At 36.0% G+C, this 15,937-nt stretch overlaps 1 protein-coding gene and 1 pseudogene across 15 annotated transcripts in view; one reads left to right on the top strand and one right to left on the bottom strand.

Moving 5' to 3' along the window:
* The window catches only part of KANSL1L (KAT8 regulatory NSL complex subunit 1 like), a 151,856-nt gene that overhangs the window by 81,019 nt on the left and 54,900 nt on the right, over positions 1–15,937 (top strand). For 13 of the 15 annotated variants that reach the window (XM_063647918.1, XM_063647909.1, XM_054477215.2 and 10 more), the window contains exon 6: positions 14,762–14,966. In XM_063647918.1, the coding sequence (XP_063503988.1) occupies positions 14,762–14,966 (205 nt within the window). The remainder of the gene's footprint in view (positions 1–14,761; positions 14,967–15,937) is intronic. The other 2 variants (XM_054477224.2, XM_063647919.1) reach the window with 1 other exon arrangement.
* LOC129031201 (large ribosomal subunit protein eL6-like) lies at positions 1,554–2,383 on the bottom strand (annotated as a pseudogene).

The raw sequence follows: 15,937 nt of genomic DNA, 5'->3' as shown, positions 1-15,937 counted from the left end.
GGACAGTTGAGGCTGCAGTGAGCCATGATCATGCCACTTGCACTCCAGCCTTGGTGACAGAGTGAGACCCTGTCTCAAAAACCCCCAAAAAACAACAAAGCAGGACATTTGGTAATTTACTGTGATAATATGTACTTTGTTTTACATGATTTTAAAAATTATTATGGTGCCTAAATATTTATATTCTCTGTTCCAAAAAATTTATAGTCTTAACCCACATTTGACAATCACTCAGTGTCCCCTCTAATCCAAGTTCTACAATGATATTATCTTAAAGGGTAAATGTTGGGCCTGTTAAAATGTAGTATGCTACTCAACAGATCACTGACCAAGAGTTCAAATGTATGTCTTACAGTAAACATACCAGATATTGGGAGACAGTATATGGTTGTGTGAGAAGTAAATGAAATAGCATTTATAAAAACTCAGAACAAAACCTGTCACATAAGAAACAGCCTAATAATGTTAGCCATTGATATTGTAATGTGAGGACATAAAGTATATTAAACTTTTAGATATAGTCTTATTTATTTCTTATCTTAGATAGTATACTAGTCATTGATTCAGCTATTCTTACTCTTTATAAAAAGTGCTTCAATGTGGCCTGAATTAGGATAAGGATTTGAGGGCATTTGTAGGTATCCCTTTGCACACAACTGTGTAGATGGCACAGTAGGCCAGCTGTTACTAAAGACATTCATTATACAGTTACTAGGAGTCAATGAGGCACTATTTTTCCATCATCTCTTGGGAAGTTGTTTTCTTTCTTCCCTTTGGTCTACTTGCCTTTGGGACTCTGTAACTAAATCAAGCACTCTAAAAATCAGCATAAACACACCTTTGGGTTTTATTCTCATATAAAAATCTATCTCCTCAAAAGACCATCTTGGGACATTTAATCTCCCCTGCACCCCTCCCGCCAGAAAGATTTTAACTTTTTATTTTTAATCAATTGTAGTGTTTTTATAATTTAGTGGCTTGAGGGCAAAGTAGTTATGAGAAATACACAGCTTTTATATATTTTGTTTGCTTTAGACATTTTGTGACTTGGGCAGGTGTGTTAATCTCTTTACACCTCACTTCTTTATTTTAAATTTAATGGAACATATTTTCTAAAGTAGTTACTAGTGTTAATATTCTTCCATTTTAAATATTTATTTTAAGGAATTTTATTTTTTCAAATAAATACACAGTAAAAACATAAAAGGTTCCAATCCAACCTAATATGTGTATCGTTATAACATCACTGTTTTGCTCTTTTGGATGTAATAATTTTATGTTAGCCTAAATCAAGAGAATTGGTAAATAGAGAGAAATTACTGTACTCAGTGTGTCTTAGTGACTTTAAACCCTACCCTAGAAACTATATGGAAAGAGGTATCCATGACAGTAAGAGGATTGTGGATTCCACTTAAGTTCCAAAAACTTTTTCAATTAAACTGGGAAGAATTGTTTAAATAAAATGTATTACACATTGCCTTTTTTGGGTGGTACTGAACTTAATTTTCTCCCCAAAATGTATCAGTCATTTAAGGAGATTCTGCTTAAGAAATTTAGGACACCCATTTGTGAGGGTAAATTCCATTCATCGGGGCAAACACAGATTGCTGGTAGCCCTGGAACTGAGGAATAGCTTTGATTTTTGGTAACATTTACAAGTCCACAGCTTCCTGATCAGCCTTACACTACTCTGTAATTTCATATGTCTCTTTTTTGGTGTTGAAAACCCCACCTTCCTGATGTCTGGGCTTCCACAGCTGCTGCTGCTTAAAGTAAGCATCAGTATGATGTTTGAGGATTTCATATTGCTGAGAGCAATTTTTGTGGAGGTGGCGATGGCAAATTTCTGGTGTGTTCCTCGTAGAGGAACTCGATTGAGGACCAGAGATCCAGTTACAAGTAACAAGCTAATGCCCAGGAAAATCACCTTCTTGCGTCTGTGGTGGCCAGTGAGGATGATCAGAATGCTTCTGGGAGCTGGCTTGCAGTTTTCTCACACGCTAACTGGCTTGCAGTTATTTGCTGTGGCTCAACAGCTTTCAAGGCACATCTTCCCTAAGATAATATCAAGGCAATTTGTGAAGTTTAACCACCTGGGTACCACTGTTCTTGTCACCAGCAACTGATTTTCTAATGGCTTCAAGAACCTTCTTTCTGTTTTCAATCTTGGATTCATTGGGTGAGTATTTCCTTTTATGCTTGTCTTTCCTAGAATACATAGCAGATCGGGAATATCTGCCAATTCTTCTGACAATGACAGGATTTCGGCCTTTGGATTTTTAGCCTTGAAGTTACCCCTTTTCACCTTGCCACTAGCGTCAGCCTTCTTGCCTTCAGGCTTCTTCTCCTTAGTATCCAGCTTCTCAACTTTTTCACCTGCCATCTTGTAAGATGGGAAAGAGCTGAACTTAATTTTTTTGATAATTCAGGTTCATCACCATGATCACATTCTCAGGGGTTACTGAGATAAATAGCTGTATATCTATAAAACAATTCACTGAATAATTAATTAGTACCTACTGAGTGACTTCTGTGTGCCAGGCATTTGGATTGGATACCAGGTATATGATAATGAACAAAACCAGATGGAATTTCTATCTTTGTGATATAAAGTCTAGTTGTGAAAAAAAATGACACCACCTAAATGATCACATAAATGTGTAATTTTAAACCTTGATCAAGTGCTATAAGGAAAATTTTCATTGTTAAGAATATTACTTTGGAATTAGATCACAGTTCAATCCCAAATTGGCCAATTTGTAGTATTGTGATCCTGCACAGCAATCTGAATCAGATAGAATGAGAACAGCCTGTTTTCTGGGTTGTTTTGTGAAGATCAAATGAGATAACAAATGTGATGTTATTTAGGTAATTTTTTACGTGCTTATTATCTGTCTTCCTGGACTTGAACATAAGCTTCAGGAGAGTAAGAATTTTTTGGTCTATCTTACTGAACTGTTGTTTTCCTTAGTACTTGGATCAGAGAGTCACATCATGGGCATGAATTAATATTTGTTGAATGAATGAAATGTTGTTCATGATTTCTTGCCCATACTCAGTATTCATAAGGAATATTTTGTACTTAACATATTTTTTCTTCCCTTTAGTCAGATTGATATTCTATTTATTGCTTTCGTGGCTGTCTCCTGCAGTTCTGCTTCTCTTCGTAATTTGACTCTGGACTAGAAAATCAGATAACCAATGTGATAGATGACATAGATGTCTCTGTAATAAGAGATATTTAAAAAAATCTATAAGAGAGAAGGCCTCTCTTAAAAGTAACAGGAGGATGGCCAGGCATGGTGGCTCGTGCCTGTTAATTCCAATAATTTGAGAGGCTGATGCAGGAGGATCACCAGCAGTTCAAATCCAGCTTGGGCAACATAGGAAGACTCCATCTCTACAAAAATAAAAAAAGTGAGCCAGATATGTTGATGCATGCGGTCTCAGCTGCTTGGGACGCTGAGGTGGGAGGATTGCTTGGTCCCAGGAGATCAGGGCTGCAGTGAGCCGTGACCGTGCCACTGCACTCCAGCCTAGGTGACAGAGCAAGACCCTGTCTCAAAAAAAAAAAAAAAAAAAAAGGGAAAGGAGTGAACTTTCATGCATAAACTTACTGAGATCTCTTTTTGTTATTTAAAGGCCTTTTAAACATTTCAGCTACATTCTATATATATAGTTGATGTTGCCAGATAAGGAACCTCATAAATGAAATGTTACAGTTCTTCTAATAAAGCATGCTTATTATAGCTTTATATCACATTATATCATAATTTTTGTATATAATTAGGGTAGAAGAAATTTAAATTTTTAATTTTTAAAAGTTAGCCTCATTCTGTTTGTACACTAATTTTTGTGGATCATATAGAACTTTTTGTTTGATATAATTCTCTTAAGTATTTAAGTATTAACTCATACTTAAATATGAATTCTTCATAATTTTAAGTGTTAATTGTAATGATCTGTCCTCACAGTGCATTTAAAGTAAACTTACCTGGTTAATTATTTCCCAGGGCATGTTTGTACACTTGCTACTTATTGATTACTAACTCCTATCTTTTATTTAATTACAATATCTCCTAGAAAAGTGTCAGGGTTTTTTTTTTTTTAGCTTTATTAATCTTGGCAGTATGGTCTCAGATGACTCACCAGGAACTGTGCAACTAAGAAGATTGAGTCTTCAAACAAATGAAGCATTACATTTTATTATCATAGGGATAGTTTTTGGTTTTCAGATCTCATGCTCTAAAATGAAGATAAAATGTTATAAATTAATCCTTGTTTATCCCACGGGGTATTATCTTTCAGAAAGTGAATTCCTACTTGAAAGTGTCTAGATTTTTGTCATTGTTTGTTTTGTTTTTGCTTTAATGAGTCCCAGTCCCAGAATATGACATGAAATTAAATTCCAATGAATTATTGCCATGCTGTTTATTTCTACTAATGATAATTATCTCATGTGACGTGCAACTATCCTTTCTTAATTGGATATCATAATTGAAAAACTGCAGTTAGGCTGGCAAAGTAATCACATAAAAAGTAAATTTTTTACCCTCAATATTTTCAATAGTCACTTCTCAATTATGAGAAAACATTGTTTGTTAGAAGCATATTCTAAGTTGATGTTTTCAGTATAATTTTGGATTCCTGTGAATGACAATATTATATATAATAATTATTAATAAATATTTAATTAAAATAAATATTATATACATAGTTTGCTTTTTCCTTTATAACTCTAATATAAGCCTAAAACCTAATATTATATAAGTGAATATATTAATAAATTGTGGTATAACCACTAGATCTAATATCATGTAACTATACAAAATTATATATGTAGAAAATATATAATCGTATGGAAACATGCTTATATTGAAATATTAAGTGGAAAAATGAGGACACTACAATTATAGTACAGTATGATTTTATAGAAAAAAGATGTGAAGGGTATAAATGAAAACTATATTTCTGTTGAAAAGATGGGATTTTGAAAAATATTTCAGCTTTTATTCAAGTTGTTTTGTATTTTTGTTTTCCTTAAAATATAAAATAGAAATTATCTGTAAGTGTCTCAGATCAGACAAATATTTGACAAACTTTATGTCTCAATTATCAGGTAGAAAAGTATGGCTATCATATTGGTTTCCTCGTCTCTTTGCCTTTATGTGTTAAAAAGTCCCACTTCAAGTTAAGAGCCAGAGATAAGAATGACAGATAGTTCTATAATAATTGGTCTTTTCCCCCATCTACTTTTATTGTGGAAAACTTCAGACATATAGAAAGCATAGTAAAGTAAACCCACATATTCTCAGCTTTAACAGTTTTCAAAATTTTGCTAATTCTTTTGTTATTCCTTTTCCTGACACACTTTCTTTTTCTAGGCATTTGTAAAGCAGTTTCTAATATTGTTATTTTAACTGTAAATAGTTTTTTATATTTCATTGATAAGACTTTTAACATACCTACCACTTTATTATCACATTTAATACTGTTAACCATAATTTGTTAGTCTTGAAATTCTCTATCCATATTCAAATTTCTGCAGTTGTCTCAAAATTATCATTTTATGATTAATTTGTTAAAACCTGTATCCAAAGTCCATAAATTACATTTGGTTATTATGTCTCCTAAGTCTCTTTTATTTTCAATAGCCATTTCAAAATGTATTAGACATCCTAATAGAAGCAAAAAAAAAAGGCTGGGCATGGTGGCTTACGCCTGTAATCCCAGCACTTTGGGAGGCCGAGGCGGGTGGATCATGAGGTCAAGAGATCGAGACCATCCTGGCCAACATGGTGAAACCCCGTCTCTACTAAAAAATACAAAAATTACCTGGGCGTGGTGACACATACCTGTAGGCCCAGCTACTTGGGAGGCTGAGGCAGGAGAATTGCTTGATCCTGGGAGGCAGAGGTTGCAGTGAGCCGAGATCGTGCCACTCCAGCCTGGCGACAAAGTGAGACTGTCTCAAAAAAGAGAAAAAAAGAAAAGAAAACACTATATTGCTCAGAGTATATTTTCTTGCCATCTTTTTAATATAGTCTTTTCATAGTTGAGATCTATTAGAAGTAATTTTATATCTTTTTCAGTTAATATTATATCTGAAGCTTTTTATACTTAAAATAGTTATTTCCCACTTCAGTACCTACAATAAGATGGATCTTAATTTTTCTTTTTAAGATGGAGTCTCGCTCTTGTTGCCCAGACTGGAGTGCAGTGGTGTGATCTTGGCTCACTGCAACCTCCATCTCCTGGGTTCAAGCGATTTTCCTGCTTCAGCCTCCTGAACAGCTAGGATTACAGATGCCTGCCATCACACCTGGCAAATTTTTGTATTTTTAGTAGAGATGGGGTTTCACCATGCTGGCCAGGCTGGTCTCGAACTCCTGACCTCAGGCGATCTGCTCGTGTCGGCCTCCCAAAGTGCTGGGATTACAGGCATGAGCCACTGCGCCCAGCCTTAATTTTTTTAGATACCACATCTTATTTATAAAGAATGTCATTTTACAGTGTACCACAACACATTTTCTTATTGTTAGAGTTGAAGAGACTTCCATTTTTGAACAAGAGGTGTAGTTTCTCTACTTATTACCCAGAGTAAGAGAAATGGTCTAGGAACTGTTTTCTCTATACCAGGCAATGCCAGATCTTGATCTGTTTGATCATTTGAGAGAGGTATTTACTTTTGCCAATTGGAGGATAAGTAATCCTCCTATTAAGTTTAAGTTTTATTTTTTATTAGTTTATTACTCTTTTTTTTTGAGCTGGAGTCTCTCTCTGTCGCCCAGGCTGGAGTGCAGTGGCATGATCTCGGCTCACTGCAAGCTCCGCCTCCCAGGTTCATGCCATTCTCCTGCCTCAGCCTCCTGAGTAGCTGGGACTACAGATGCCCGCCACCTCGCCCAGCTAATTTTTTTGTATGTTTAGTAGAGACGGGGTTTCACAGTGTTAGCCAGGATAGTCTCGATCTCCTAACCTCATGATCTGCCCGAATTTGATTACTGCCATCCTAAATGCCATTGGGTTATCTGAATATGTGATGCATTCGTATCTCCCAGTACTATCAAGGATAAAGGAGGTAATAAATTCAGATATTGGCAGGACTTTGTGTAGCAGGGAAAGTATGGAAAAGGTTTCTGCCTACCTTAGTTACAATAGGTTGAATTCATCAAAGGACTTCCAACTGGAAAAGGAGCAACTTGAAATAGAGATTCCAAGTCATGCAATAACTATGATTCTTAAGTGCATATGTTTATGGATATATTAGTTTCCTAGGGCCGCTGTATTTTAAGCCACTAATTGTGCAGCTTAAAATAACAGGTGTTTCTTATTACACAGTTCTGGAGGCTAGAAGTTCAAAATTAAGGTGTCAAGATCATACTTCCTGTGAAAGTTCCAGGGAATCCTTCTTTGCCGCTTCCTAGCTTCTGGTGGTTGCCTGCAGTTCCTTGACTTTCCTTGTAGGACATACACACATCACTCCAAACTCTGCCTCTATCTTTAAATGGCATTCTTTCTTTGTGTGTCTCTTCTTATAAGGAAATCACTGATTTGATTTAGGGCTCATCCTCATCCAGTGTGTCCTCATCTTAACTAATCACATTTGCCAAGTATTTCCAAATAATGTTACATTCTGAGGTTCTGGGTAGACATGAACTTTGAGGAGACACTATTCAACCCAGTATAGTGGGTGTGGGTATTTGTGTATAGGTGTATGGGTGGAGGGGGACACCTAGGAAACTATCATAATCTCTGTGAGAATGCACATTCTAATTCTTTTCTTCAGAGTTTATTTCTACTTTTACTTAAGTAGTTTAATTTGAGAATGGTGTGAATGTCAGGGAAACGTTAGAAACCACTGACTTAAACAATAGTTTTAAATTATATGTTGAATAAGTCCTTATTTGCTGCTATTCCTGGAACTTAGTTTCCTTGGCTCCGTAGTGTATTTTAAAACAAAGGGCAGGACATATGCACCATGAAGTGGTAATATGAAAAGTTGGAGGCCATTAGTTTATTAGCATGTGCTGGTATTGGTCTATTTCTCCATAAAGTATAGCTCTTCAGTTAATCATTGTCCTGGTATACAAGGGAAATCTTTAATTATGCCTTCTTACTGTGAGTAATTCCTGGCTTTTGAGGATATCTTAAGGATATGGATCTTTCACACTCCTATGCTGAAGATCTTTGAATTTTCCTGTGCTTGACATCGAGTGCTAAATGTAGTTTAGTACACGTCTTAGATTCCAAATGTCTAAAAGCATTTTTATCACATATCATTAAGTAGCAGCATTTTCCAAAGCGGTCATCTATCATGTTGTAATCTTTCTGATTGGATGGTAAATGCATCCTTACAAATTATCAGCATTATAGTATTTCATCAAAAATGGAATATGCACTTTGGGAGGCCGAGATGGAAGGATCGCTTGAGCCCAGGAGTTCCAAACCATCCAAGAAATTTGACGAGACTCTGTCTGTATGGAACATAAAAAATTAGCCAGGCATGGTGGCATGCACCTGTAGTCCCAGCTACTCAGAGGCCTGAGGAAGGAGCATCACTTGAGCCAAGGAGGTTGACACTGCAGTGAGCTGTGTTCATACCAGATGCACACCAGCCTGGGAGACAGAATGAGATTCTGTCTGAAAAACAAAAAACCCTAACTTTGTAAACCAAAGAGTCGGATTTAGAAGGAAACTTCAAGGCAGTGAAAATATATATTTTTTTAAAGTTGTCTTGTAGCCTTCTATTTAGAGCTGCTTTGGCTCTTAAACCAAAATGTTCAACATTTATTCATTCACCAAACTAGTTATTTAGGTGTAGTGCGTGTTATGCATATGCTGTACTAAACCCAGGGCTGGAATGATAAACCTGACAACATATGTATATGTACACTATTTCTCCATTCCCTCAACAAATAATCATTGTGTATCTGCTATATGTAAGGCATGATATCAGGAATTTCTGATGCAAGGATAAACAAAATAGACACAGTCTCTGCACTACTGACAGTCTAGAGAGGAAGACAGATTAATCAGATAATCATGCAAATAAATATAAAATTATCAGTATGAAAATGCTAGGAAGGAGAGGTGAACAGTGAGTGCTCACCTTTCAGAGCTCAGGGAATTTGACCTAGTCTTTGGAGGGAGATCATGCAGGAGCTAGAAAACTTCCCCAAGGAACTGACTTTGGATCTGAGAGTTAGATGATTATTGGAAATTATGTAGTGAAGAGGATGTGTGAAGATTGTAGGAAGCAAAAATAACATGTAGATCTTGTACAGTATGAAGTGTGAATTATTTATAAAGAAAGGAAGCAGTATGGTTGGAAATGTCAACCTAAGGAAAGAAAATGAAGCATAATTAATATAGAGACTTTATTTGGGTCAAAGTTGAGGACTGCAGCCTGGGAAACATTGGGAAGTGCTCCATTTGGCCTTTGTTACAAGCAGGTTTTTTTTTTGTTTGTTTGTTTTGTTTTGTTTTGTTTTGAGACAGAGTCTTACTCTGTTGCCCAGACTGGAGTGCAGTGGCACAGTCTTGGCTCACTGCAACCTTCACCTCCCTGGTTCACGCGATTCTCATGCCTCAGGCTCCCGAGTAGCTGGGACTACAGGTGTGCACCACCACACCTGGCTGATTTTTGTATTTTTGGTACAGACAGGGTTTCACCATGTTGGCCAGGCTGGTCTCAAACTCCTGGCCTCAAGTGATCCACCTGCTTCAGCCTCCCAAAGTGCTGGGATTACAAGCATGAGCCACCATGCCCAGCCACAAGCAGATTTTTAAAGTCAAAAAGGGACAAGGGACTTTGTCTAAGCCCACAAAAGGGGCTGATACAAATTTATGTTTGACATGAGTTCTTACTGGTTTACAAAATTAACATTGATTACTGATTGGCTATATGTTGTTGAACTATAGTTTGTTAAGGTGTCTAGTGTATGGTATGTTTTGGCTACTTGGTGTCAGTTAGTCAATAGCCCACATAGCAAGTGGCTTCAAGAGTTAAGTATTTAGCTCAAGCGAGGAGCAAGACATGACTGCTGTCACATTTTTGTTTGTTTATTTTTTATTTTTGTAGAGACGGTCTCGCTTTGTTGCCCAGGCTGGATTCAGACTCCTAGGCTCAAAAGATCCTCCTGCCTCAGCCTGCTGAGTAGCCAGAACTATAGGGATGCCACGTCACATTTTAATGCTTCTCTGGGCCTGATAATTTAAAGGGACTTGCATTTCTCAGATTAAAAATGTGTTTTCTTTCTCAGAACACAGAGAAGAAGGGAAAGCATCATGCAAGATGAGACAAGGGAAAGCATCATGCAAGATGAGGCAAGAGAACTATGGCAGAGGCCAGACCTATCAGGGCCTTTTAAAAGATTAATGATTTAAGTCTTTCAAGAGCAATGGGAGGATGTTGGAAGATTTTAAGCAGTGTGTGTGTGTGTGTGTGTGTGTGTGTGTGTGTGTGTGTGTGTGTTGTAGGGTGGCAGGGCAGGTATGACAGAATCAGATTGTTCTTTCCAAATAATTGGTATAGACGGGACTAGAGGGGAAAATGTGGATGAGGGAGACCAGTTTCAAGGCTATTGAGTAACCCTGGTACAAGATAGCTTGGATTAGGGAGGAGACCAGGGAAATATAGAAAGGTATAAGCCTGAAACCCACTCTCACTACTTCCCCATCCTCAATTATTTAATTCCTTTTTAGAACAAGTTATGTTATATGCCTGCAACCCAAAGGATCTAAACTATATCATTTGGAAGATTTTTATTATTCTCCAGCTTCCAGTTAGAAATCTAAAAAAAAAAAAAAAAAGTAATGTATTTCTTCAACTGGTTCTCTCCCACTTGTAAGCTTGCTTTTTTAGAAGTACAATGATAACTATATATATATTTTTTTTGTTGTTGTTGTTGTTGTTTGAGACAGAGTCTCACTCTGTTGCCCAGGCTACAGGGGCTCAATCTCAGCTCACTGCAACCTCTGCCTCCCAGGTTCAAGCAATTCTCCTGCCTCACCCTCCAGAGTAGCTAGGATTATAGGTATGGGCCACCAGGTCTGGCTAATTTTTGTATTTTTAGTAGAGACGGGGTTTAATTATGTTGGCCAGGCTGGTCTCGAACTCCTGACCTCAAGTGATCCGCCCGCCTTGGCCTCCCAAAGTGCTGGGATTACAGGTGTGAGCCACTGCGCCTAGCCGATAATTATATTTTGATGATTATTCTACAACAATATTTGATGGTGGCCTATTGCATCTTCAGTTTCTGGGGTTTCATAGGTACACTTTAATCTCAGTGGGAACACTAAGCTTTATCATTTATTGAAATATTCTTTTTCTTCTGGACCTTCTCCTCTTCTTATTATGACTTTAAAAAATTTTTTTAAGGACTGTCATCTAGCCAGGCGTTGTGGCGCACACCTGTAGTCCTAGCTACTCAGAAAGCTGAGGCAGGAGGATCCCTTGAGCCCAGGAGTTTGAGGCTGCAGTGAGCTACAATTGTACTACTGCCTTCTAGCCTGGGCAACAGAAGGAAACCCTGTCTGTAAAAAAGAAACAAAGAAAGAAAGAAAGAAAGATTTTTAAAAAGAGATAAACCTTATTTTTTTTTTAAAAAAAGAATGTCATGTGATGATGGTGTCTTATATTGATTTATTAATGATATCCTTGTCTTACAGATATCATTAAGTTCCTATTTTAGTCAACACTTAATTACCTGAATCATCATCTCCTGGGGAAAAAGCATGAGATTACAGAGGCACAGGATCAGGCTTGTGTTGTCTTCCTCAAAATTTTCTCAGGATTTTTATCATGTTTTGCTTTCAATGAGGTTCATTGATTGGGCCGTCTCATTATTGTTAATGTGCGAAATAAGTGAATTTATCAATGGTTTACAATAACCATTTACAATAACCTTCATCCATTATTTATGGAAATGATTTTGTACTACAATAGCTTTGATGAGAATATGCAGTTTGCACATTGATTAGTAGTGAAATAAACATATTTCACATCTTTAAATTTCCATGCATTCCTTCATTTATTTGAGGATGGATGTTGATGATACTTTGCAAGAATTCTTATTAATTAGAAAGTGTTAGAATCTAAGGATAAATTTTCTGCAGTTGGGAACATAAGAGAAAGAATAAAACTGAACTTTTTTTCCTCTGGTAATATGTTAGCCCCCTTAGAAATTTAAAAATTATATACTGTAATGCACCACATAATGATGTTTCTAGTCAATGAAGGACCACATATACAACAGTGATCCCATAAGATTATAATGAAGCTGAAAAATTTCTATTATCTAGTGACATTGTAACTATTATAATGTTGTAGAGCAATGCATTACTTTTTCTATGTTTAGATACACTAATACTTACCATGTCTATCATGTTACAGTTGCCTACAGCATTCAGTATGGTAACATGTTTTACAGATTTGTAGCCTAGGAGCAAGAGGCTATACCATATAGCCTAGGTGTGTAGTAGGCTTTACCATCTAGGTATGTGTATGTACACTCAATGGTGTTCACACAAATAAAAAATCACCTAATGATGCATTTCTCCAAAAGTATCCCCATCGTTAAGTGACACATGACTGTATAACATTTAGTGACACAAATGATAAGCTTTCCAATTATCTTTAAGCCAGCCTATGAGCCTCTAGCCAGTTCAGAAGTTGTGTCCTTTCATTTCATAAGATGAGGGCTCATCTTCTTTGGGCTAAGCCTTCTGTGGGGAGGGGAAAGTTAACATCTCGTTAACAACTGGAGTTGTAAATAGTGGTAAAAGTTAGTTAAGTAGGTCTCAGGCTCTGGAATAAGCTTTTAATTTTCCCTAGACACGTCCTTGAGAAATGTCTTTTAAGAGCCGGTGTAAGTTCTGCCTAAAGGTCCTTCTGACTTGCTGGACAAATAACCTCTTTTGATGCTGGATCTACTCCTAACTTCCTGGATCCTGCGTCTCCTGACTTAACTGCCTCTAATGCCAGCTACCTACTGAAACCTGTCTTCTTCTTGACCTCGACTCACTTCTATGCTAGCCACTTAGCCTGTTCAGTGCCTAACCTCATATTGGCTCTCCTGTATGCCTTCTGCTCCCCCTTGATGTGACAGAAAATAAAATCTAGCTGTGAGATTGGACCTGTTAATTTGAGAGAAGCATTATACCCTAAATCTTTCTTAGCCATCAACATGATGAAAGATTTTTAGAACCTTTTATTTACCGAGACTTAAAGCATTCTTGCTAGAGCTCTCTGGAGACTTAATATTTTAAAAGTGAGGTAGTTGTCATCAACTCTTTTTTTCTATACTGGTCTGGCCAGTAGTGCATAACCAATTATGTATTTGTTGAATGTATGATAGTTACCAAATGCCATATTTAATTATTCTATTTAGTTTTACCAACACAAGCCATTCAGACACCTTTATTTCTGGTTTCTTATTACTATGTAAAGCATTCTTGAATTATTTACTTTATCTACAAGCTAATATAATATTTTATAGTAGCCATAAATATGATTCAAAAACAATACTACTATAGAAAAACCATATTTTATATTTACTGGTAAACACCAATTCTACTTGAACCAAATAGCATATTTAGAACTTATATATTGAACAGCAGTATCACATAATAGCAGATTCATTTGTTAATATTAGAATACTAAATTGACTAACTTTTGTCTATATAACTAAGGTTAAAATTGGTACCTTGTAGGGCCTGAAAAGCTTAATTATTGTATATATAATATAATGGTGTAAATGAAGTTAAATTTATGTGGCAACGAGGGTTATCATCCTCCTGGTGTTCTGATATTGTAAAATATTTGAAATATTTAAATATAATTTTTAAAAAATAATATAAAGAATAAATATAAAATTATGCTCTTTTCATGTGTAGCTTAGGTGACCTATTTCATTATTTTATAGTTGTTGTTTCTGTAGCATTGGAAATTTTAAAAAAATCCTAAAATATAGTAGGGTTACAGCTCTGTTTCAAAATTCACTGTAATGTTATTAATATGTAGTGCTTATATAAGAGCAACTAATAGCCAGGTGCAGTGGCTCATGCTTGTAATCCCAGCACTTTGGGAGGCCAAGATGGGCAGATCACCTGAGGTCAGGAGTTCAAGACCAGCCTGGCCAACATGGTGAAACCCCATCTCTACTAAAATACAAAAACTAGCAGGTAGCAGGCATGATGGCAGGTGCCTGTGATCCTAGATACTTGGGAGGCTGAGACAGGAGAATCACTTAAAACTGGGAGACGGTGGTTGCAGTGAGCCGAGACTGCACCACTGCACTCCAGCCTGGGTGGCTGAGTGAGACTCCATCTCAAAAAAAAAACAAAATCAGAAATTAATAATGGAGTGATGACTTTAGCTCTTTTAAAAACCTGTAATCTGTGTATTTTCATCATACACAAAAAGAATTTTGTGTAAATAGTTAAAATACTGTAATTGACATGAATTATTTTACAATGAGCAATTACATTACACTAGTAAACTCATGAGCATTTTCTAACTTATGGTATATTTGTTTTGCAGGAGAAAATAGATGTAAAGATGGTTTTCACAACTTGAATATGTAATTTCCCATTAATACAAAATATTTTACCAATTGTTACCACAAAATTGGTTAAAATTAATACTCTTCTGTCATAATAGATCAAGGCAATTTACATTTAGTTTTCTTTGTCTTTTTTGTTTGTTTTGTTTTGTTTTATTTCCTTCCCACCCCCTAATTATTTCATGGCATTTCAGTGCATCAGAGAATTTAGATGAGCTGTCTTCCTCCAGTAGCTGGTTACTTAACCAGAAGCACAGTAAGAAAAAGAGAAAAGACAGGACAAGATTGAAATCTTCATCCTTGACTTTAATGAGTACATCAGCCCGAACAAGGCCACTTCAGAGTTTCCACAAACGAAAACTCTACAGATTGAGCCCTGCTTTTTATTGGACTCCACAGGTAAGGCTGCCTTTGGGAAGAAAACATGAACAAAGATTCACCATCAGCATATTTCATGTATGAGAAGATGTAGATTGTTATTTAGAATAACACTTATTTTGAATAATTACATGTAGAAAACTTACAAATATAGTTTATAAATGATATAGTAGATATTAATAATATTACAGTGGGCTTTAGCAATTTTTTAAACATTGCAAGCAGTGTACTCTGAAACTTCTCACATCCCCAGTTTTTTTAAAAAAATCTATTATGCCTAAACTAATCTGAGAGAAAATGAAATGTCAAGATGATTTTTAAAATGTACTGGCAAAGATAAGAGGGTAAACACAAATGTACTACATATTTGTCTCATAAATATTTGCTCAGAAGAAGAAAATCTGCACAGCTGTCAGTTATTTTGGAAGAAGTAACTTTCCTTTTTAGGTTTGATATTTATTAATCTTGTTGAGTGCTCCTTTTTCTTCTAGAACATAAGCAATACAATTTTAGATGCTCATGCTTACAATTTTTACAAATTAAGTATACTTCATTAGAAACATTCATTTTGTAAAACATATTTTTCATGTGTGAACAAAATAATGGGTATACTTCTTTTAGTGTACTTCTAAACCAGCTGTGATGAAAAGCAAAATAAGTTATCTCTAGTTCTTGCTGGATATGCTTCCCCCTGACAATTATGTTAGATTTCTTAATATATCAAAGGAAAGAAATTATTGATACTACTATTTAATATTGTTTCTGATTATCATTACGTTATCTATTTAAATATGTTTATTAAAATAAAGATGCTTTGTTTTATTAGGAACCAATTTTAAGCTCTTTTATCAGGGTCCAATTATAAATAAGAATGTGGATTCTGAGAAATTAGCTTTCATTAAAAGACTTTTCCTGCTAGGCGTGGTGGCTTATGCCTGTAATCCCAGTACTTTGGGAGGCCAAGGCAGAGGGATCACTTGAGGTCAAGAGTT

Source organism: Pongo pygmaeus, chromosome 11 (assembly GCF_028885625.2).
Source record: "Pongo pygmaeus isolate AG05252 chromosome 11, NHGRI_mPonPyg2-v2.0_pri, whole genome shotgun sequence".
Classification (NCBI taxonomy): Eukaryota; Metazoa; Chordata; class Mammalia; order Primates; family Hominidae; genus Pongo; species Pongo pygmaeus.
Note: the sequence above shows the minus strand (reverse complement) of the source record. Positions and strands in the feature narration are given on the sequence as shown.